Source organism: Ips typographus, linkage group LG12 (genome assembly GCF_016097725.1).
Source record: "Ips typographus isolate SLU linkage group LG12, UJ_Ityp_2.0, whole genome shotgun sequence".
Classification (NCBI taxonomy): domain Eukaryota; kingdom Metazoa; phylum Arthropoda; class Insecta; order Coleoptera; family Curculionidae; genus Ips; species Ips typographus.
This window is the reverse complement of record NC_138433.1, coordinates 510,983-531,211: the sequence shown is the minus strand read 5'-3', so window position 1 is coordinate 531,211 and position 20,229 is coordinate 510,983. Positions and strand designations below refer to the sequence as shown.

The following is a 20,229-nucleotide window of genomic DNA, read 5'->3' as shown; positions in this document are numbered from 1 at the left end:
AACATAATTATACAAAGTCATATGAAACCAACCATATTTTTACGGTAAGACTAGCATAAATAGTGACACAATACGGTATACAGTGACCACATTCATAAGAACAAATCGATTAGCAATCAAAAAATCGAATTTTTAATTCAATGATAATTGGCAGTTTAAAATATCAATAAATTTGACAACTCTGTAAAATAGCTTGGTAAACTGACAACAGTGAAAACCTAACCTCAAATTAGTTATGTAAACAAAAAGTTGTCAATTTTTTCGCGGTTTATCTTGAATCAATAAAAACACTGCAGTTTATCGGATAAAAACATTACAAATTATTATTTAACAATGTCGGACGATACGTCAGAAAGTGAAGATGTTCCTAAACGAAAGGCACCGAAGCAATTATCCGTCGAACCAGCAGAAAAAAGGTTCAAATCCAACCAGTCAAGTCCGGAATCATGTTTGAGACGTGCAGGAACGATAAATCGAATGATACTAAAAAATTTCATGTGCCACTCCTTGCTGGAAGTCGACTTTACTCAAAACAACATCAGTATGTTAATTGGTAAAAATGGTAGTGGCAAAAGCGCTTTACTAACCGCCTTAATAATTGGATTGGGCGGGAAAGCAAATGTAACCAACCGAGGCAGCAGCGTCAAGAGTTTTGTTAAAACTGGAAAAACTTCCGCTTCCATCGAAATTCAGTTGTGTAATGATGGACCTATGTCCTATCGCCCCCAAGTGTATGGAAACACAATCACTATAATAAGAAATTTGTCTGCATCAGGAGGAGGCAGCTATAGAGTGAAAGCTGAAAATGGGGCTATTATAGCCACCCAAGCCAAAGAAGTCTTGAACATAACATCCTACCTGAACATCCAAGTTGATAATCCTGTTTGTGTCTTAACCCAAGACACTGCCAGAAACTTTCTCAGTAGCAGTGACCCAAAGAAGAAATTTACACTATTTATTAAAGCCACTGGATTGGATGTGTTGGAGAATGAATTTAAGAACATTACAAAGAATAGAAATGATGCAGAACAAACACTGGAGTACAAAAAACAGCATTACATTAAACTGCAAGAAGAAGTTCGCAAGCTTAAAATTAAAATAGATAGTCACAATTCCATTGAAAATTTAAAGGAAAGGAAAGTTGAGATACAAAATGAGCTTCTTTGGGCTGAAGTTAAGGAAGCTGAAGATCAACTAGCTGAAGAGGGAAAAATTGTTGATAAAATTGTGAAAAAACTTGAGGCTCATGAATCAAACCACATGAAAAAGGGACAAGAAGTCCTCAATCTGGAGAAGCAGATAAGTGAAAGTGAACAACAATTAGCAGATTTGAAAAACCAACTGGAAGTTTCTAAACAACCTCAAGAAATTGTTAAAACTGAGCTACAAAATTTACAGAAGACCTACAATGAAACAAAACAAAAAAGACATGGATTATCCATAGAAATTGACACCAAACAGAAAGACCTTGCTTACCTGGAGCAAGAAATAAAAAACGCAAACGAAAATATGTCAAAAGTGGTTCAAGAACGAAAACAGCGTCTAGACAAATTAAACGTGTTAAAAAATAAACTGAAAGAAGCAAATGAACTCACCGAAACTAACCAGAATGAGTTGTTTCAAATAAAAAACAACATTTCCAAAAACGAGGATGAAGCTAACAACGTACGAGCTGAATGTAACCAGGTGGAGCAGCAGTTGCGACAGAAAACGTCCAATTTAAGGGCCTTGAACAGTGAACAGGGCAATCCTTTACTTTTATACGGCCAGAACATGCCAAAAATTAAACAGATGATAGAAAAACAAAAAGACAGATTTCGTCAGGAACCGCGAGGACCTCTGGGCAGTTACATTAAATTAACTGACAAAAAATGGGCAGTGGCCGTTGAAGGACACATAACAGGTGGACTTTTGCGCGCGTTCACCGTTGACAATCAAAACGACTGCAATTTGCTCAGACAAATTTTCAAACAGTGTTTAGGTGGCGAAGCTGAACCAACAATCATAACCTCCAAGTTTATAAACCAAAAACATCGCGTGCAAGACAATTTGGTGCAAGCCCCCAATGACTGCCAGTCTTTGTATGACGTGATGGTGATTGATGATCCGATTGTATCGAATTGTATCGTGGATCAATTGAGTCCTGAAAATGTTTTGCTGATTCCTTCTGAGCAGCGTGCTATGGAATTGATGGCTGAAAGACAAAGAGTTCCGAAAAATTGCAAGCAAGGCATAACAATAGAGGGAGACAAGTATTTCCCTGATCCAAACTATCGAACGTACGCATCAACTTACAACCAAGCACGTTATCTACAAGTGGACACCAAAGAACATCTGAAACACCTTAAGGAACAAATCGCAACTTTAAACCAAAAAAAACAAACACTAGAAAACCAGTTAAACGCTCTGCAAAAGGAAATCCAGAACCAAACAACCGCAAAAACCGAAATGGAACGTAAGATTCAAAAAATGTCAGTGCTAAAACAACAGTGTCGACAGCAGTACAGTGAGTTGAGTAATGATGTTGAGCCTGAAATTCACGACTTAAATACCCTGGAACAAGAACTGCAGGACATCAAGTCCCTCCTAATCGAAAAAGGTGTGACATTGAAACAGTACGAAGATGAGCTGAAAAGTTTAAAATCCCAAATAATGGCGCAACACGGAAAACTAAGCAACATGAAGGAAATCACTCAAGGACTGGAAGAACGAGTATGGCCTCTACAAGAAGAAATCCAGAACTTACAAACCAAAAAACGTCAACTAACCACATCCAGTGATTTCGATCAAAGAGTACTGGAAGAACTACAAAGCAAAGTAAACAAAGCACAGGAAGCTTTAACGGAGAAACAAGAAGCAGTTACAACCAAATTAACCAATGCCACAAAATACGGAAAAGACAGACCGACAGAATTGAGAACTTGCCAGGAAATTAAGTCTGAAATTCAACAGCTGGCAAGAAACATATCAACGATTGAAACTGAAAGTGAAAATATCGATCGAGTAACACAAAAGTACAGAAAATTGCGCGACAAAGACAAATCAGCACGAAACATCCTGGAGGCACTCGATCAAAACGTGAAGGAGCTAATCAAAGGTGTGCAACAGAGAAAAACTCACTACGAACTGACGGAGAACTATTTTCAAGTTTACATCAAGCATTCTTTTCAAAAAATGATGGAGTTTCGGCAATTTCGCGGCAAACTGGACATCAATATGGAACAAAAAAAGTTGGATCTAGTCGTGATGCCTCAACAGGGCAGCCAGGGCTTAGTAACCACCTCAAACTTATCCGGTGGAGAACGATCGTTTTCAACCGTCTCATTTTTGTACTCTCTGTGGCAGTGCACGAACTTTCCCTTCTATTTCCTGGACGAGTTTGATGTTTACATGGACAGACTGAACAGGACCAAAGTCATTGAGATATTACTGCACCACGCCAAGTCCAAGTTGGAGCTGCAGTTTGTGTTTTTAACGCCGCAGGATGTGTCGTTTATTACGCAAGAAGTGTCCATATTAAAGTTAGAAGACCCTAGAAGGTTGGATTAATTAGTATTATAAGTGTTTTGTTACCTTGAAATGTTTTATTTTTGGAATAAAAATACGTTACTTTTGACTTTTTATTACAGTTTACAAATATATATTATTGGTAAAACTAAAATCACTACAAATTTACTAAAAAGTACATATTATCAGGCCATCACTAAATGCGCAGGTATATAACGCAGTTTTAAACAGGATATCCCTTAAAGCTATTTAAGTTTGAAAAGAATGAGTTTCTCCAGACTGCAATGAAGGAAAAAAAAAAAGGGTCCCCCCAGCACATAATTGAAGAAAAACGTCTCGCGCCTTGACATTATTTGTTTTCAAACAAGAAAGTTATTAGTCCGGTCCCTTTTTCTTTATATCGGGGCGTTTAAAGTGACAGAACTTCCTGCGATTAAATTTTATTGTTCCTTTTCTATGGTGCATTAGTCTTTTTTTCTTTGAATGCCCTAAAAATCGTGTAAATCAGTTTAATTCTGCTTCTAGCCGTGATGAGAAGAGAGAACAATTAACACGCTAGACAAAGATGGAGATATAAAGTGTTAGGTGTCAGTGTGACGTCACTCAACTATTTTAACACAAAAATAGTCAGATTTTTGTCTCTCTCATTTCAGTCTCTCTCTGTCCGTTTCCTTCAAGCTGTCACTTTTCTTCTGGTTCTTTAAAGATGACAGGTGTCCTAACTTGGCACATGCTAACTTGTGGTTACTATGACAGCTAGAAAATTCGTGCAAACGTCAAAATAAAGTCCAGAATTTTCGTTAGTATAAAATTTGACAGCTCTTAACTTGGTTTCTTTGACAGTTAGGTTCTAACGTCGAAATTTAGCCCAAAACTTCTGCTTGCCTTTGTCAGGATGGAGTTTTTATGAAAAAAACACTAATAACTGAGAAAATCAACCTGAAACACTGTTGTGTAAGTATACTCTCTTCCACAGATATTGAAGGTTAGTAGTATAGTGCGTTCCTCATAAACCTAGATGGTCCCAAAAGGGGTGTTTGAGTAGTAAGTGTCAGAAATGTTTCCCCAGGAGAAAATATCCCCAAAAATTGCCTATTTTTTTGGGAAAAATCCCCTATTTGGCAACCCTTTATTGTTGCCAACTGTCACATTAATTTTGACAATTAAACTCTATACTATTTTGTCTACAGTATTGATTTCGCAATCGTTCTCTGTTCTGATCATGGCAGAATTAAAAAAGCAATCAAACCCACTTAATAAGCCTTAACTCGTTAAATGGGTTTTTCATCTGGTTATTCCATCCAGGAGATGAGAAATCTCATTGCAGCAAACTAATCAGGAAATCAAACCTTATCGATTTTGGTACTAATGGACAGCATTTTCATTGGATAAGTTGATAATAATAGGCGAAAAAAAGCACTTTCGTACCGCAACAGACGGTTTAATAATGATATTCTTAACCAAAATTGGAAAGTAATTTATTCCCCAGCCATAGAACACGGCGTACAAGTTTTCCCGGAAACTTTCAATGATTAATGGCAAAGAAGGGGGGAGTTAAACATCTTTAACGCTTAAACAACCCAACATCGGAACATTGACTGAACACTTGTGTGTAGCCGATACGCAAAAATACTTACAATAGGTCAAACATGATTGATTGGGGATCCGTGAACGTCCCCTGAAGGAACGGTGACATAGCACTGCAATGGATTGTTGCTTTCCAAAGTTTCATTAGCGTCCGCCCGTCTTCCCGGCAAATAGTACACCAAACACGTAACCCCGACCAGGAACAGGAAAAATACAAAAGCGATGTCGAACATAATTAACGAGTTCCAAGTCAGGAAACGCATTCCCAACCCAACAGTTGCTAATGGTTTTAACTGTTCCTGCGTTGATGGTGAACGTGCTCCATATTTTATGTCTAATCACCTTGGGGGCACGATTCAATTAAAACACCAGAGGACAATCTGTAACACAATTTAGTTGCTTTAAAAAAAAATCTGTTGAAAAATTATGATTAATAATACGTAAATGACAGTGGTTATAGTTTGTGATTGGTCAAAAAGGCAACTGTCAGCTTGCTGCTTTTTTTTGACCAATCACAAACGAAGAACTATTACAACTTTAGTCTGTCAGTTATGAAAGTGATCCAAGAGGGCCGGGACTATTTAATAAGGGCTTTGATTAGATTTAAAAAAAAGGTAATTTCTGGAGTTTGTAAACAATAATTGTCAACACCCTGTATACTACCAACAACTCAAGCCATTTATATTTCACCCTTTAAGAAATAACAGCACTTAGCACTTAAATTATAAAGTTTTAAACGTTACTTAAAAGCCAGTAATACACTATCAGCTATAAGAGCTTTTAAGAAAAACAAACAGATTAAATAAATTAGTAATTTACCAGCATTAAAAAGGGCTTATAACCTCCGGAACTGTTTACTTCTTCGCGTATACGTAAAAAGAAACATGGACGACCTCTACACAGTGTGTGTTGCCTCTAGGGAGTTGGACGACCGACTGATTTGAGTGGGCGTTTGCAAGCGTCATTTTAACTTAACTGGTGGTTGCAAGAGCGTCGGCAGCGCCCTATTCCAGTGTTGTCCCGCCCCCTCGACCTAAATAGAAACATACCGATAATAAAACGATTTATTGCCTGCCTTCAAATAGGAATTATTAGTGTGTTTAATTTATTAAGGAGAAAAGTTTAAAATACGCCCGTCAATTGAGCGTGTATTGAGGTAAATTGCAAAAGGAATCTAGAGCGATAACAATGAATATTATTTACACTATTTAAAGGTGTTGACTTGTGCAAGTTCCAAGTTACGAGGGTAGATTAAGATTAAACCGTGGGGGGCTTCCAATCCAAAGCCCTAAAATATAACGTTTCTGTGACAACACACACCTCTAACCTAAAATGGAAGCTGCGTGCTGCATCTATCACGTGATTTCTAATGCTACGGTAATAACACCATCACGTGAGCAAACCGTGTCTTCTGAACATTATCATCAGTTGATATTTGACAGACAAGGCAGGTTATGTGTTATATTTACATTTTTATTTGCTTGTGAGCCTACAAATATTCAATAAATAATAAAGGGTAAATAGTAATTTTTACAGCTAGAAGAAGCTTTTTCTAGAGCTAGACTGGATAGAGGAAGCATTCCAATCGTATACGAACGGATATTGATTAAACAATCAACACCATGTCCATAGAAATTGAGTCTGCAGAGTAAGTTAAATTTATCCTAGTATATCAAACTGTTTTCCTAATTTAACCAATTCTAGTGTTATTCGCCTGATTCAGCAGTATCTTAAAGAATCAAACCTGTACAGGACATTGCACACCTTGCAGGTATAAAAGCTTTTTATACACAAACATAATGGATGCTCTTTGCCATGTCAAACTTATGTTTTGTACCCTTTGTTGTCACTTATTTTAGGAAGAAACGGGGGTTACATTAAACACGGTAGACAGTATAGATGGATTTTGTGCAGATATTAACAATGGTCATTGGGACACTGTGCTAAAAGCAATTCAGTCACTCAAGTTGCCTGACAAGAAACTTATCGATTTATATGAACAAGTATTTAAGATAATTTGTGCTAAAATTTTGTTTTTAATGACTGAGAGAGTTTAGATTGTGCTGGAACTTATTGAACTAAGGGAATTGGGTGCTGCAAGATCACTGCTCCGTCAGACAGACCCAATGATAATGCTGAAACAGAATGAACCAGAACGCTACATTCACTTAGGTACAGCTATTATTTATTATTCACAGAGTTTATGATACCGATTTTTGACAGAAAACCTGCTGGCACGTTCATACTTTGACCCACGTGAAGCTTACCCAGATGGCAGCAGTAAAGAGAAACGACGCGCTGCCATTGCTCATGCGCTCTCAGGGGAAGTGTCGGTCGTTCCTTCTTCACGTCTATTAGCGCTGCTAGGACAAGCGTTAAAGTGGCAACAGCATCAGGGACTGCTGCCACCCGGTACCACTATTGATTTGTTCAGGGGTAAAGCAGCGGTCAGGGAGCAGGAGGACGAGACTTTCCCGACGCAAATGGCTAAACAGATCAAGTTTGGACAGAAATCGCACGTTGAATGCGCACGATTCTCGCCTGACGGCCAATATTTGATTACGGGGAGCGTGGATGGTATTATTGAAGTGTGGAATTTTACCACCGGTAAAATTAGGAAAGATCTTAAATATCAAGCACAAGTAAGTTGAAATTATCATGTGACTGTTTGTTAGGCAACCACCATAACATTAACTAGCAAGACGTGTTGCCTACACATCACAGTCTTAACATTTTCTTTTATTTTCAGGAAAATTTCATGATGATGGAACATGCTGTATTATGTATGGCCTTCTCCAGAGATAGTGAAATGTTGGTCACCGGATCCCAAGCCGGTCGAATTAAAGTGTGGCGAATTAGCACTGGACAGTGTTTAAGAAAAGTGGAGAAGGCGCACAGCAAAGGAATCACCTGCCTGCAATTTTCTAGGGATAACAATCAAGTTTTGAGCGCCTCGTTCGATCACACCATCAGAATACACGGCTACAAGTCCGGTAAAATTTTGAAAGAGTTTAGAGGACACACGTCATTTGTAAATGAAGTGATTTTCACCCAAGACGGACACAATATTCTCAGGTAAGGTTGGCTGTACCAATAAACCGATTTTTGGTGCTAAATGTCGACTTTGTAGCGCGTCCTCTGATGGAACCGTGAAAGTTTGGAGTATCAAAACAACTGAATGTATAAACACCTTCAAATCACTGGGATCGGCCGATTGTACGGTGAATAACATACACAATTTCCACAAAAATGCGGAACATTTTGTGGTGTGCAATCGCAGCAACACAGTGGTCATTATCAACTTGCAAGGGCAAATTGTGCGATCTTTTGCCAGCGGCAAACGTGAAGGGGGCGATTTTGTTTGTTCCACCGTGTCCCCCAGGGGTGATTGGATTTATTGCGTCGGTGAAGACATGGTGTTGTATTGTTTCTCTACCGTTAGCGGGAAACTAGAGCGAACTTTAAATGTAAGTTTAGTGAGTTTTGATGACAGTGACTGAATCAATGTGGTTTTTAGATCCATGAAAAAGATGTAATTGGTATTGCTCATCATCCCCATCACAATTTGATTTGTTCCTACAGCGAAGACGGATTAGTAAGGTTATGGAAGCCTTAATTACTACATTTTATTGTTTCCATTGTGTGTTTTGACTGTGAGATAAATAATTCTGAAATTATCAAAGACAAGTGCTTTTTATTTTACAAATTACATAACCTTTAACATACCATAAACAGTAGGCAACCAGCAAAACAAGGAGGTTAGTTCACTTTTAGGTTAGGAAACAAATTTATAAACATTATTTTGCATTTAGGCAAATATGTTTCAAAACAGTTTTAGATCTATAAAAAGGTGTTTAACAGTATCTTGCAGAAGCTACGCTCAATCGAGAAGCATTTTAAATATTTTAACTGTAAGAAACCAAGACCAAAACGTATTAGTAAAGGTACTACCAAAATTGGCAGTTAGATCTGAATTTATCTAGTTCCTTTCAGGGTTGGATCAAGTACCTTAGGAAACAGAAAGAAATCACATTTATAGGCATTAATGATGGCTCTTGTCCTGAAAATGTACAAGTTGTCATTAATGGAAAAATTGCAAGTAATGTGACTGTGGGTTCATCAGTGCAGGCTTCAGGAATTTTAAAACAATCACCGAAAGGACAGTCTGAGATTGTCGCAGATGGTATCACTGTATTAGGCGAATGTGACTTGTCTAAAGGATACCCTTTCGCACCAAGAAAACAATATGAACCTGACTATGTAAGGGAGTATTTACATTTAAGACCAAAAACTCAACATTTTGCTGCAGTTCTACGAATAAGACATGCTGCCACTTTAGCTATACATAACTACCTAGATAGAAATGGTTACTTTTACATCCACACCCCAATTATCACCTCAAATGATTGTGAAGGGGCTGGGGAAACTTTTAAGGTTTTACCAGACAGTGAAGCATTGTTAAGACCAATGAACAAACCAAAGGAACCAAAAGATGATTGGTACTTTAATAAGAAAGCCTACTTAACAGTATCAGGGCAGTTGCATTTAGAAGCAGCAGCAATGGCTTTAAACAAAGTTTACTGTTTTGGACCCACATTCAGAGCAGAAAACTCTAAATCCAGATTTCATTTATCTGAATTCTACATGTTTGAATTGGAACAAGCATTTTTAGATAATTTGAATGAACTGTTAGATATTGTTGAAGACTTAATAAAACAAGTCACTGTCAATCTACTGGAAAAGAATGTTGGTGATTTAAAGTTATGCAATCAGAAGAATGTTATTGATTATTCTTGGATTGATAAAGATTTTGTTAGGGTTAGTTATGTGGAAGCTTTAGAAATACTGTCACAGAAATTAGAGAAAAACATAGATAATGGTATTACCAAAGAAAATGAACTGGCTTTGACCAGTTTTTTTGACAATACACCTACATTTGTTACTGAGTGGCCCAAAGAGGAGAAACCCTTCTATATGAAGGAAATTGACAACAACCAAGTAAGTAATTTTAGTATAAAACAAAACAGGGGGTTCACCACATTGAATGGATAGGTGGCTGCCTTTGATCTCCTCGCACCACGAGTGGGGGAAATAGCGGGGGGAAGTTTACGCGAAAACGATCTAGAAAAATTACAGCAAAAAATCCCTAACCCAAAATCTTTAGATTGGTACTTGGATCTGAGAAGGTTTGGCAACGTTCCGACAGGTGGTTTTGGATTGGGTTTTGAGCGTTACATCCAATTTTTATTGGGATTTGATAATATTAAAGACTGCATACCGTTTCCCAGGTGGCCGCACAACTGTAAATTATAATAAATAATAAATACACTCCACTCATACTGTGTTATTTACCTCTTGCCATGTCCAACTTGTGACGTCATTTATGTTTAGCTAATGGGCGGCAGTTTGGAATTAAAGTTTAGCTTATAATTAAATAAATAGGATCCTTTTAATTAAACTAGTACAATACAATAATACTGTTGATACAGTATAAAAAAATTGTTGTACTGTTAAAAAAAAATTATATGCGTTTTTTAGGTTAGAATGCATACTGTCAGCAATATTGATCGCTGTATTTGCAGTTGCCTACCTCACTCGACGTCGATCGTCCTTCTGATTCTTGACCGATTCAAGAATGGCTGCCGGCGTAAGTTGTTTCACTTATTTTTAATCATCTTGGTTATTAAAATAGATCCGTAGACAATTATTATTGGAAATTGTACCCGAAAGTTTCCTCCATTAATTACCGTTAATATTTTTGTAGACTTTATACACCTACCCCGACAATTTCCGGGCTGCCAAAGCACTGATTGCGGCCCAATACTCAAAGGCCGACCTGAAAGTGGCTGAGAATTTCGTGTTCGGCGAAACCAACAAAACTAAGGACTTCCTAAAGAAGTTTCCAGGTGGAAAGGTACGTAGATTTTTCCCTAAAAACTTATTATTTACCAATTGAGAGGTTAGGGTAACTGTCAAAGTATTTGTTGTAGATTCCAGCTTTTGAGGGAAAAAATGGGCAGCTATTACAGGACAGCAACGCAATTGCCTATATCGTCGCCAACGATCAGCTGAAAGGCAAATCCGAGTACGACAAGGCTCAAATTTTGCAATGGATTGGGTTTGCTGAGGGTGAAGTGTTGCCAGCTGGTTGTGCTTGGGTGTTCCCCATTCTGGGCATTATCAAGAACAACCCAAACTCTCAGGAGGTGAGTAGATCGTTAATGTAATGTTTCTCACCCTCTTTCAAAGGCAATTACTTGCATTATCACATTGCTGTAGTTGTAACATAAAGAGGTAAATCATTTGGACATTTTAAAAACCATTTATATAGGATGTTTGATAAGTTCCTATAAATTAAATGAGTGTCAAACAATGTGTGTGTATTATGCATCTTAATAGTGGTAAGTGTATTGCCAAGTTCATCTTGTTTTTTAAGGTTATCACTTTAACCTCTTTACAGCCCTAATTTATTTGGATTTGGCAGAGCAGGTACAATGTTTTTTAGCTCTCATACTTTTATAATGAATTAGACTCGGGGTTATTTGAATTAAAGAATCTTTGGTGGGACAAATATGAAATTGGCAATAAGTTTAAATGGCACCTGTTATGCAAAGGTCACATGTTTTTGTTACTGTTGCTACTTCTAATTATAATATGCTTCATCAAATAATTATTGTATTTTACTCTCCATGTATCACAAAAAAAAACATACTTAAATGCATTGTATAATAGAATTACTTACTTCAAAACTGGATTTAAGGAGTAACAGAGGTTTATTCACTTCCTTTTCAACTTGACAGTTTCTTGCGGTCCAAAAATGAGTTGCTGTATGCACTTCCTTGACTTTCTGCAGTGTTTAGGCATTTTCAGGTTATCAAAATAAAAAACAAATTACAACTGTCATCAAACGTAAAATTATAATCAAAATGGCGTCGGCCCCGAACCAGCGCGAACATTCACGATTTTTCCATTTCGCTGAGTCTGAGTGAGACAAAGATATGTCTGTCTGTCTCATTTTAATACGTTCTTGACAATTAGGGCCGCATTTGTTTTCACGCTCCATGGAGCGAGCAGAGCTTTTTTGACGTCACGATGACGTAATTTGGGAAAACGGTAATTTGATCAACTGTCAAATTACATCATTGTGACGTCAAAAACGCTCTGCTCGCTCCATGGAGCTTGAAAACGAATGCGGCCTAGATTTCGGTGTTCATATTTTCAAGGTGTTGCCTTTGATCTTCCCAATAAATGTTAACAAAAATTCTGCCTTTACAGGCTTTCCAGAGAGCTAAAAATGACATGAAAACTGCCTTATCAGTCTTAAACAGTCATTTGTTGACCAGAACTTTCCTAGTTGGTGAACGCATAACTTTAGCCGACATCGTAGTAGCCTGCAACTTGTTGAATCCCTACAAGTACGTCCTGGACCCGGAGTACAGAAAGCCTTTTGCCAACGTCAACAGGTGCTTTTATAGCTCTAATTAACAGAGTATTTGTATTATTAATATTATTTATTTTCAGATGGTTTGATACGTTAATCAACCAACCGCAATTCAAAGCAGTGCTGGGAAATGTGAGTCTGTGCGACAAACCGGCGGAAGCTGGTGCAGTTCAGGCCTCTGGAGATGGTAAGTGTTCTCATTGGTGGAGTTGCTAACAACCTTAAGCACGACATTTAACTGTTATTGAATTTACCTTACAAGCTGCTCAAACTAAAAATAAATCGGTAAATAAGGAATGTAAGCATAAAGAAAATAAAGAAAAACAAAGAGAAGTGAGCAACGAAAGTTCAGAAAAAGAACCGGTTTCCGATAAACCTGGTAAAAAAAAAGGTGAGGGGTTGTTTAAGTTTTGTACTTAAAAGTTTTATTTGGAGTAACTGAATTGCTATACTAATGTTAGGTAAGAAGAAGAAGGATGAGAAGAAACAAGACAAGAAGGAGAAGCCCAAAAAAGAGACTCCGAAAAAGGAAGCGGAACCTGAAGAGGAACCGGACGCCGCTGAGCTGGCTCTGGCTGCTGAACCTAAAAGTAAAGACCCATTTGACTCAATGCCAAAAGGGTAAGCCTTTACAATTCCCATCCCTGTCAAGCTAATTTCTGCCATGTTACAGTACTTTCAACATGGATGAGTTCAAAAGAGTGTACTCCAACGAGGACGAGAGTAAATCCATTCCCTTCTTCTGGGAAAAGTTCGATCCGGAAAACTACTCCATCTGGTATGGAGAGTACAAATATCCTGAAGAGCTGTCTAAAGTTTTTATGAGCTGTAACCTTATTACTGGTATACACTAGTTCTGCACTAAATCTTTGTTATTATTAATTATTATATTCCAGGTATGTTCCAGCGTTTAGATAAAATGCGAAAACAAGCATTCGCGTCAGTTTGCTTGTTTGGCGAGGATAACAACAGCACCATTTCGGGCGTGTGGGTTTGGAGAGGTCAAGACCTCGCTTTCCCCGTAAGTCACTGATTGATTAACCGGTTGCTAAATAGTGAAATATTGAATAATGTTGTGTAGTTGAGTCCTGACTGGCAAATAGACTACGAGGTCTACGACTGGAAAAAATTGGACCCCAAATCAGAGGAAACGAAGAAACTAGTTCAGGAATATTTCTCGTGGACCGGCACCGATAAACAGGGCCGAAAGTTCAACCAAGGAAAAATATTCAAATAAGTTCAAACTATTTTTTTTTGTATTTCGTTTTGTTCATGCCAGCATACTCTTGTTTGTGATTAAACGTGGGCTTATTCAATTTTTTTTATTGTCTATTTTACTCTATCGTACATTTAAAAAGAAAACAATGTTGATATTACTTCCTTAAAAAACTAAACTCCTTCCACCAATTTGTTGCAGTCACTTGATAAATCCTGAAAAAATGAAAATGCAGTTAAAATATGTACAAAATGACGGTTTGACTTTTGTAAAATATTGACGTTTCAAGTTAAGATTGTGGCAAACTAAAATCGGGCAACACGTTCCTAACCTAACATTTTAAATAATATTACAACCAAAAACAATGTAAACAAACCGAGAAATGCCAGAAACTGTTCACCAGAGGCAGTATCTCTTACATTGAAACGCCAATTGTCATTTCAATTTTTGACGAGCTAGTAGGCTATGACTGATAACCCATGTAAACTGTTTTAAACTAAATTTATGTATAATAATTAATAGCCTTTACAGTACAATACTGAATATCAGTTTGTCCCTTCAACCAGTATTGATATAAATTTAATTACTTTTATATGCCAAACAAACTAATGTATTGTCCGGTATCTCTCCAAAGGTTCCGATTCGTCAATCAGTTTTTGGTGGACGTCGCTTAGTGCCTTCAATAAGAAAAAAGTGACTGCTAGAAGCCCATTCATAACCACATAATCTAAAGGCACAAAAAATTATATACCTTGAAATATTTGACAGTCTTCACTCTCAACTCTAAGGTGGCATCTTCGTCGCACACAATCAAAGTGTGCTCGTGTTGCTGGAAAGCTGATACGGTCCACATATGGTTCACGCCCTCTTCTATAGCCTTGTAAAGGGCGAAGGCTTTGTGTGAACCGGTTATTAAGATCATTACCTAAAAAAAAATCAATACAAATTGATTGTTATTGTAATTTAGCAGGTGCTACCTCTCGGGCGTCCATTACAGTTCCTACGCCCACTGTAAGTGCTTGTTTAGGGACTTTACTGATATCGTTACCGAAGAATCGAGCGTTTGCCTCTAAAGTGTCCTGAGCCAGGCTTTTTACTCTAGTTCGTGAAACTAGAGATGAGCCTGGCTCATTGAAGGCTATATGGCCATCAGGGCCAATACCTGTTAATCAAAATGTTATGGTAAGGCCAGGATTACCCAACTTCATAGTCACGACTTTCACATGCCTCCAATAAATAAATCAATTCCTCCAGCTTCTGTAATTTTAGTTTCATACTTTCGGCACTCCTCCACCAAATCCGGGGCGTTTCCATCTAAAACGTGCGCGTTTTTCGGATCTATGTCGATGTGTTTGAAAAAGTTGTTCCACATATAGTAATGATAACTTTCTGGATGGTCTCTAGGAAGATTTACCTAAAAAAACCTTATTTTTGTCTCTAATAAATTACCGGAAAAAAAAACTTACATATTCGTCCATATTAAACGTTTTCACATATTTAAAGGATACTTTTCCAGCTTTGTAGTATTCAATTAGTTTTTGGTACATGCCATAAGGGGTACTTCCTGAAATACTAAAGTATTACAGGTTAGATTAACATTTAAATACCTTACCAGTAGGCAGTCCAAGAACAAAGTATCTTTCAGGGCCTGGCCGAAATTCGCTTATTTTCTTCACTACATATTTAGCAGCCCATTCTGAGACAAATTTAGATTCATCTAGGATAACCAGCCTCATTTTGGATGTTTCAATTTAATTAGAACACTTAAAAACCAACTAGCCACATAGAAAGGTCGACTTGTAATGCACACAAATGGTTTTGACGAAACCGGTCGTTTTTATTTCCCCACAAAGTGTATTGACCTAAATCCCTGTAAAAGGGAAAGCCATACACTATTGGTTTGATAAACCTACACAATCATGAGGTTAATCTTCATATCACCGATACAGAACAAACATTTCGTGGATTTATTTAAGAACAAACAATGATTAATTAAATAGTTCATCCTGTTTTTCAAATGTTTGTTGATTTTAGATTAAATAATATTATCAGAGACGAAGTCTGGGAAACGTTTGTAAACGAACGTGGCCCTTCCATCTATTCCATTATGAATTAATTCATTGACACGATGTGAAAAATAATTTGATGTGTGTTTGACAGATTGAGGTTAGGATTTGGTCAGTTCCAAATTGTATAGGAGAAAGTTTACTGTTTACTCAACTTTACATCCAGATGTAGCTTGTTTTTTTAACTTTTTTGTGATTGTGCGTTAGTTTTTTTTTATAAAATGTTAAAGCCTTGACGCCATCATGTCGCACACTACAATCACAACCCTAATTTTGATGTTTTTAGTCGGTTTTTGTAAAGTGGAACCACAAAATACCACAAACTCTACTTCCTGGGTAAACGCGCAAAATTCCACCACGGGTGCTTCAGTAGCCCTACATACGGGTCGGGAACACGTTGCGGAACCAACCAACGCCACAAACAATTCCAAGTCAAACTATGAGGAACCACCACCACCTAAACACTTTAAACCCAGTGTGCCAAAAAAAGGGGTGATTCAACCTGAAGAGTCTAGTAATAAAACTGAACCAGTAGTACGCACCAAACCTTTGATAACTGAATCAGACACTGATTACATTGAAGCTAACAGCAGTAAAGAAACTGGGAGTATCACAGTGAATGAAATTCAGTCAGGTTGGGTTAGTAATAAAATTAACAGGGCCAAATATGTTACTCCCATTGTTGCTGTGATTATGTCTGTTCCCTTTGTGGCAGTGGTGATTTCCTTGATTTATAAACGCGGTGCGGATTGGTGGCAACATCGCAACTACAAAAGGATGGATTTTCTGGTTGATGGAATGTATCAAAATTGATTGGGTGAAAATTTAAGTGAAAAAGTGCCTTGAAGCTGTTGTGATACTTTAAAATATTAAATTTGAATATTTTTATACCAAATGTTACACTAAGCCTTGCTTTGATATGTTTGGGTTTTATTGATTGATAACAGATGAAAATATACTATGTTAGAACTGAATTAAATTAGTAATTTGATGATAAGGGAAGTGGTCATGTGACCGAATGTCAAATCCATTTTGGCACACTTACGACAACCAGCTAGAGGGTGCTGAAGTTTTACAGCTTCAATCCTCCAGTATAGATGGCGGTAGTTCCGGTTCTTTGTCCTTCTAATCGCCCGCAATTTCCGTATTCAATTCCGCGTGTATAATGAATACTTTCATTTTGTTGTTATTATTCCATTATTGTCCTAGACTGGAACCGCAGAGTTCAAGCAACAAACGGTTTGTCTAAAATTTCGGTAAACCAAATCTGTCGGCTTGAAAGAGGTGAATACGCCGCATTTAATAGAGGACATGTGCACCTAGAGTGTATTGATTATCCAGCTTCGAGCTATTTTTGTTTTTGAATGTAAACACTCTCAATAAGTAATTAAGTAGATAATTTAGCTGGTAACCTTGCAGGCTGCACTAAAATTGTAAAAAAATGATTATGTAGGTGCCAAGGTATTAACAAAGTGACACTAATATTGACAACAAAAGAAATTTACTTTCTATTGTAGCTAAGCAGTGAAAAATGTCAGGAAAAGCCAAAAAACCGGACATCCTGGTCGAAACTTCCGTCCTGGGTAAAGAAAACTATGAGAACCCATTCTACAAAGAACAACCAAGTTCCATACTATCGTCTTTGGGTAGCGTACTGGTGGTTATTGGTACTGCTTTAGTTGTTTTCGCGGCAGCCCGCAACACCATAACATGGTACGTATTATTTTGTTTATTATATAGATAAACACGCTTTTTTGCGCAAATCAAATGATTGAGATAACGGCGAACAGTTTCGCGATCCTTAAACGCTATCGTTTCATTGCGTACTGTCCCTCCTATCATTAACAACAATTTGCACTGTTATTTGTTTGTTACAAGTGCGCTATTGTGTGCTAGATTTTTGTGGTAGGAGCACGTTTACAGACGTGGCGTTTCAAAATGGAACAAATTCTCTTTTATCACCCCATAATTAGGTATGTGTTGTATGGTGCTTGTATCAATCAACTCCACTTTTAAATAACAAATTAATTTAATTTTATATATTTATTTACTAGCAATGTAAACTTGTGTTGATAAACTGTCAGGTGGTTAGACGTTTTTCTTATTTAGAGTGTTCACATGATCACGGTCGTCTATGGATGTCAGACTGTCAAATTGTTGACAGTTAACATAAAAGGTTTTAAAAATAGGCGCCAACTTTAAAATGCATTGTTCCAGGCACGCTCAGAAATTCTGGGGAGCCTCAGGAGATTTTTGGCAAGCCCAATGGGACAAATTTCTGAACGTTGCCGGCGAGGATCCCTTAATGTTGTGGGTGTTTGGGTCCACGGCCATTGTGTTTGGCGTTTATTGGTTAGTCGGAGGCGTTTACACCGTCATGGACATTACGAATAAACCGGCCGTAATCCGGAGATACAAAATACAGCCCGGTACCAATGAACCAGTGGATAATATTAAACTACTCAAGGTTTTCTTTAAAAAAAATACACCTTACCTGAACTTAACCTAACATTGTTAAAGGTGATCTGGAGTGTCGTACTGAACCAAATTGCGATTGGTATCCCTTCTTCTTACGTCATGTACTACTTAATGCGATGGAGAGGGTTTCCCGGTATCCGGGAATTGCCTACTTTCCATTGGGTACTATACGAACTGGCCATTCACATTTTAGTTGAAGAGGCTGCTTTCTATTACTCTCACAGGTCACTTATTATCACTCTGGAAACATCCGAAATACTAATAAAAACTTTCCAGGTTCTTGCACAGCAAACACATTTACAAGTACATCCATAAACAACACCACGAATGGACTGCCCCCATTGCAGTGACGGCCATCTACTGCCACCCAGTGGAGCATATTTTTTCGAATTTGGTTCCGCCATTTTTGGGGGTCTTTATCATGGGCTCCCACGTGGCTACCGCCTGGCTATGGTTTACCATGGCAATTTTGAGTACCTTGAACGCTCATTCCGGGTATCATTTACCTTTTTTCCCCAGTCCTGAGGCGCACGATTTCCATCACTTGAAGTAAGTTGTGTAAAACGAATGTCACGTGACCAAACAACGCGTCAAAACGTCAAACTGTAAATGACTGTACAAGGTTGCCGGTTTTAACTCTGTTTCAGATTCAACAACTGTTTTGGGGTATTGGGCGTGTTGGACCGAATTCACGGTACGGACGCCGCTTTCAGACAAACTCGAGCCTATTTAAGGCACATTATGATGCTGAGTTTCATCCCACCTAGAGTGGCCATTCCCGACACTCAACTAACTAAAATGAAGTACTGGAAAATGCAGCACGACTTGAAGCAACAATAAAAAGTAGCGATTTCGATTGTTCAGGAAGGTTGTAAACGTGGTCTTTGCTAAACAAGACCTTCCAAATGGCACCAACTAGTTGGTTTCCACATTTTTTTATTTTTGTATAAACTATCAAAAACTGTGTAAATTGAATTATTTTCTTGTAAAACATGTCAGAGGGGAAGAATTCAAACAAAATGATGAGTGACAGAAGTACTGGGCTAAAAAAAAAAAGGATGGAGGCTGTGATTTATTTGTGTGATAATATTATGTTTGCCCAGTAAACATGCGACTTTCTGGAGTGGGGAAGTATTTTTGTGCCTTAAGTATTTTCTATTGCAAATGAGGCGGCTTGGAATGTCTTGTTGTTCAGAGAATATATTTTTATTTTAAATCAATTTGACAACAACGCAGAAATTTAACACACGCGACTCGTTTTGACGTAATTTTTTGTTATTCTGCTTAATTTAAGGAATGTGATATAATAATTTCCTAAGACTGCTTTGATGGGTATATGTGATTTTACAATTTCAATGGCTTGACAAATTTCGGATTTTTAGCAAAAAAAAGGGCACAATAATATTGTTACAGTATGTAATTCAGTGATTGTATATTATGCTTTACTTGTCCTGTGTATGTCGTTTATATAACGTAAATCAAATATCCTGAACAAGACCAGGACTAAAATAAATGTAAATATATTTAAGGTGTTTTAAATCCGTTTTTACTTTGAAGCCTTTGATGCAATGTAATCAATCGGAATTGGAACACCTAGCTAGAAGTAAATTAAAGTATTTATGGTAAAACCGGCAACGAGGCCTATACATTTTGGTGTGTGTTTTTCCTAATCCTAACCTAACACAATATGGCAATCTTTATCAGCGACTAACATTTTTTTTATTTACACTAATAAGATAAACAACACGTTAAATTATAAAAGTGTCACTTTACAATGCAAAATATAAGAACTATTAGTTTTTATGCTTGTTTTATTGTAGAAATAAATTTCGCAACTTTAATTATTATTATTAAACTTCTGACAGGTTGTGGCAACATTGGCAACCCTGTTCGATACTCCGTCATTGTCAGACGTCAATTTTGCAAAAGTCAAA

At 37.4% G+C, this 20,229-nt stretch overlaps 7 protein-coding genes and 2 long non-coding RNA genes across 12 annotated transcripts; 6 read left to right on the top strand and 3 right to left on the bottom strand.

Annotated features, from left to right (window-relative positions):
- Positions 1–213: 213 nt before the first annotated feature.
- Positions 214–3,621, top strand: SMC6 (Structural maintenance of chromosomes 6). Its single transcript, XM_081990681.1, has one exon. It carries the CDS (start codon positions 334–336, stop codon positions 3,547–3,549), a length of 3,216 nt encoding a protein of 1,071 aa, XP_081846807.1. The 5' UTR covers positions 214–333; the 3' UTR covers positions 3,550–3,621.
- Positions 3,622–5,333: 1,712 nt separating this feature from the next.
- On the bottom strand, positions 5,334–6,419 carry LOC145736388 (uncharacterized). Its single transcript, XR_014179911.1, has 3 exons — positions 6,298–6,419; positions 5,914–6,127; positions 5,334–5,474 (listed from the first exon to the last, which is right to left on the bottom strand). It is a non-coding gene; the product is annotated as an uncharacterized LOC145736388 (long non-coding RNA).
- Positions 6,420–6,554: 135 nt separating this feature from the next.
- On the top strand, positions 6,555–8,781 carry Smu1 (Smu1 spliceosomal factor). Its single transcript, XM_081990734.1, has 8 exons — positions 6,555–6,742; positions 6,799–6,865; positions 6,954–7,097; positions 7,152–7,266; positions 7,318–7,736; positions 7,844–8,169; positions 8,225–8,561; positions 8,612–8,781. The coding sequence occupies exons 1-8, from the start codon at positions 6,717–6,719 to the stop codon at positions 8,708–8,710; spliced, it is 1,533 nt and encodes a 510-aa protein (XP_081846860.1). The 5' UTR covers positions 6,555–6,716; the 3' UTR covers positions 8,711–8,781.
- Positions 8,782–8,896: 115 nt separating this feature from the next.
- AsnRS-m (asparagine--tRNA ligase, mitochondrial) lies at positions 8,897–10,433 on the top strand. The gene is made up of 3 exons (XM_081990747.1): positions 8,897–9,038; positions 9,088–10,092; positions 10,147–10,433. The coding sequence occupies exons 1-3, from the start codon at positions 8,913–8,915 to the stop codon at positions 10,405–10,407; spliced, it is 1,392 nt and encodes a 463-aa protein (XP_081846873.1). The 5' UTR covers positions 8,897–8,912; the 3' UTR covers positions 10,408–10,433.
- On the bottom strand, positions 10,025–10,588 carry LOC145736392 (uncharacterized). Its single transcript, XR_014179916.1, has 2 exons — positions 10,447–10,588; positions 10,025–10,394 (listed from the first exon to the last, which is right to left on the bottom strand). It is a non-coding gene; the product is annotated as an uncharacterized LOC145736392 (long non-coding RNA).
- A 12-nt stretch (positions 10,589–10,600) lies between these two features.
- On the top strand, positions 10,601–13,855 carry eEF1gamma (elongation factor 1-gamma). Of its 2 annotated transcripts, XM_081990745.1 has the most exons (10): positions 10,606–10,741; positions 10,859–11,008; positions 11,085–11,300; positions 12,370–12,557; positions 12,616–12,722; positions 12,798–12,926; positions 12,997–13,156; positions 13,209–13,378; positions 13,432–13,556; positions 13,617–13,855. In XM_081990745.1, the coding sequence occupies exons 1-10, from the start codon at positions 10,730–10,732 to the stop codon at positions 13,770–13,772; spliced, it is 1,413 nt and encodes a 470-aa protein (XP_081846871.1). In that variant the 5' UTR covers positions 10,606–10,729; the 3' UTR covers positions 13,773–13,855. The 2 variants fall into 2 exon arrangements, with proteins under 2 accessions (XP_081846872.1, XP_081846871.1); XM_081990746.1 differs by lacking the exon at positions 12,798–12,926 and having other exon boundaries at positions 10,601–10,741.
- Positions 13,843–15,929, bottom strand: Oscillin (glucosamine-6-phosphate isomerase Oscillin). 2 transcript variants are annotated; one of them, XM_081990786.1, is made up of 7 exons: positions 15,364–15,827; positions 15,218–15,315; positions 14,979–15,165; positions 14,729–14,913; positions 14,503–14,676; positions 14,339–14,428; positions 13,843–13,966 (listed from the first exon to the last, which is right to left on the bottom strand). In XM_081990786.1, exons 1-6 carry the CDS (start codon positions 15,485–15,487, stop codon positions 14,357–14,359), a joined length of 840 nt encoding a protein of 279 aa, XP_081846912.1. In that variant the 5' UTR covers positions 15,488–15,827; the 3' UTR covers positions 13,843–13,966; positions 14,339–14,356. The 2 variants fall into 2 exon arrangements, with proteins under 2 accessions (XP_081846912.1, XP_081846913.1); XM_081990787.1 differs by lacking the exon at positions 14,339–14,428 and having other exon boundaries at positions 15,364–15,929.
- Positions 15,926–16,796, top strand: LOC145736377 (uncharacterized). The gene has a single exon (XM_081990792.1). The coding sequence runs from the start codon at positions 16,061–16,063 to the stop codon at positions 16,628–16,630; it is 570 nt and encodes a 189-aa protein (XP_081846918.1). The 5' UTR covers positions 15,926–16,060; the 3' UTR covers positions 16,631–16,796.
- A 101-nt stretch (positions 16,797–16,897) lies between these two features.
- On the top strand, positions 16,898–19,834 carry LOC145736369 (fatty acid hydroxylase domain-containing protein 2). Of its 2 annotated transcripts, XM_081990780.1 has the most exons (6): positions 16,898–17,278; positions 17,335–17,530; positions 18,035–18,284; positions 18,338–18,519; positions 18,572–18,844; positions 18,943–19,834. In XM_081990780.1, exons 2-6 carry the CDS (start codon positions 17,349–17,351, stop codon positions 19,133–19,135), a joined length of 1,080 nt encoding a protein of 359 aa, XP_081846906.1. In that variant the 5' UTR covers positions 16,898–17,278; positions 17,335–17,348; the 3' UTR covers positions 19,136–19,834. The 2 variants fall into 2 exon arrangements, with proteins under 2 accessions (XP_081846906.1, XP_081846907.1); XM_081990781.1 differs by lacking the exons at positions 16,898–17,278; positions 17,335–17,530 and adding an exon at positions 17,627–17,790.
- Positions 19,835–20,229: the final 395 nt, after the last annotated feature.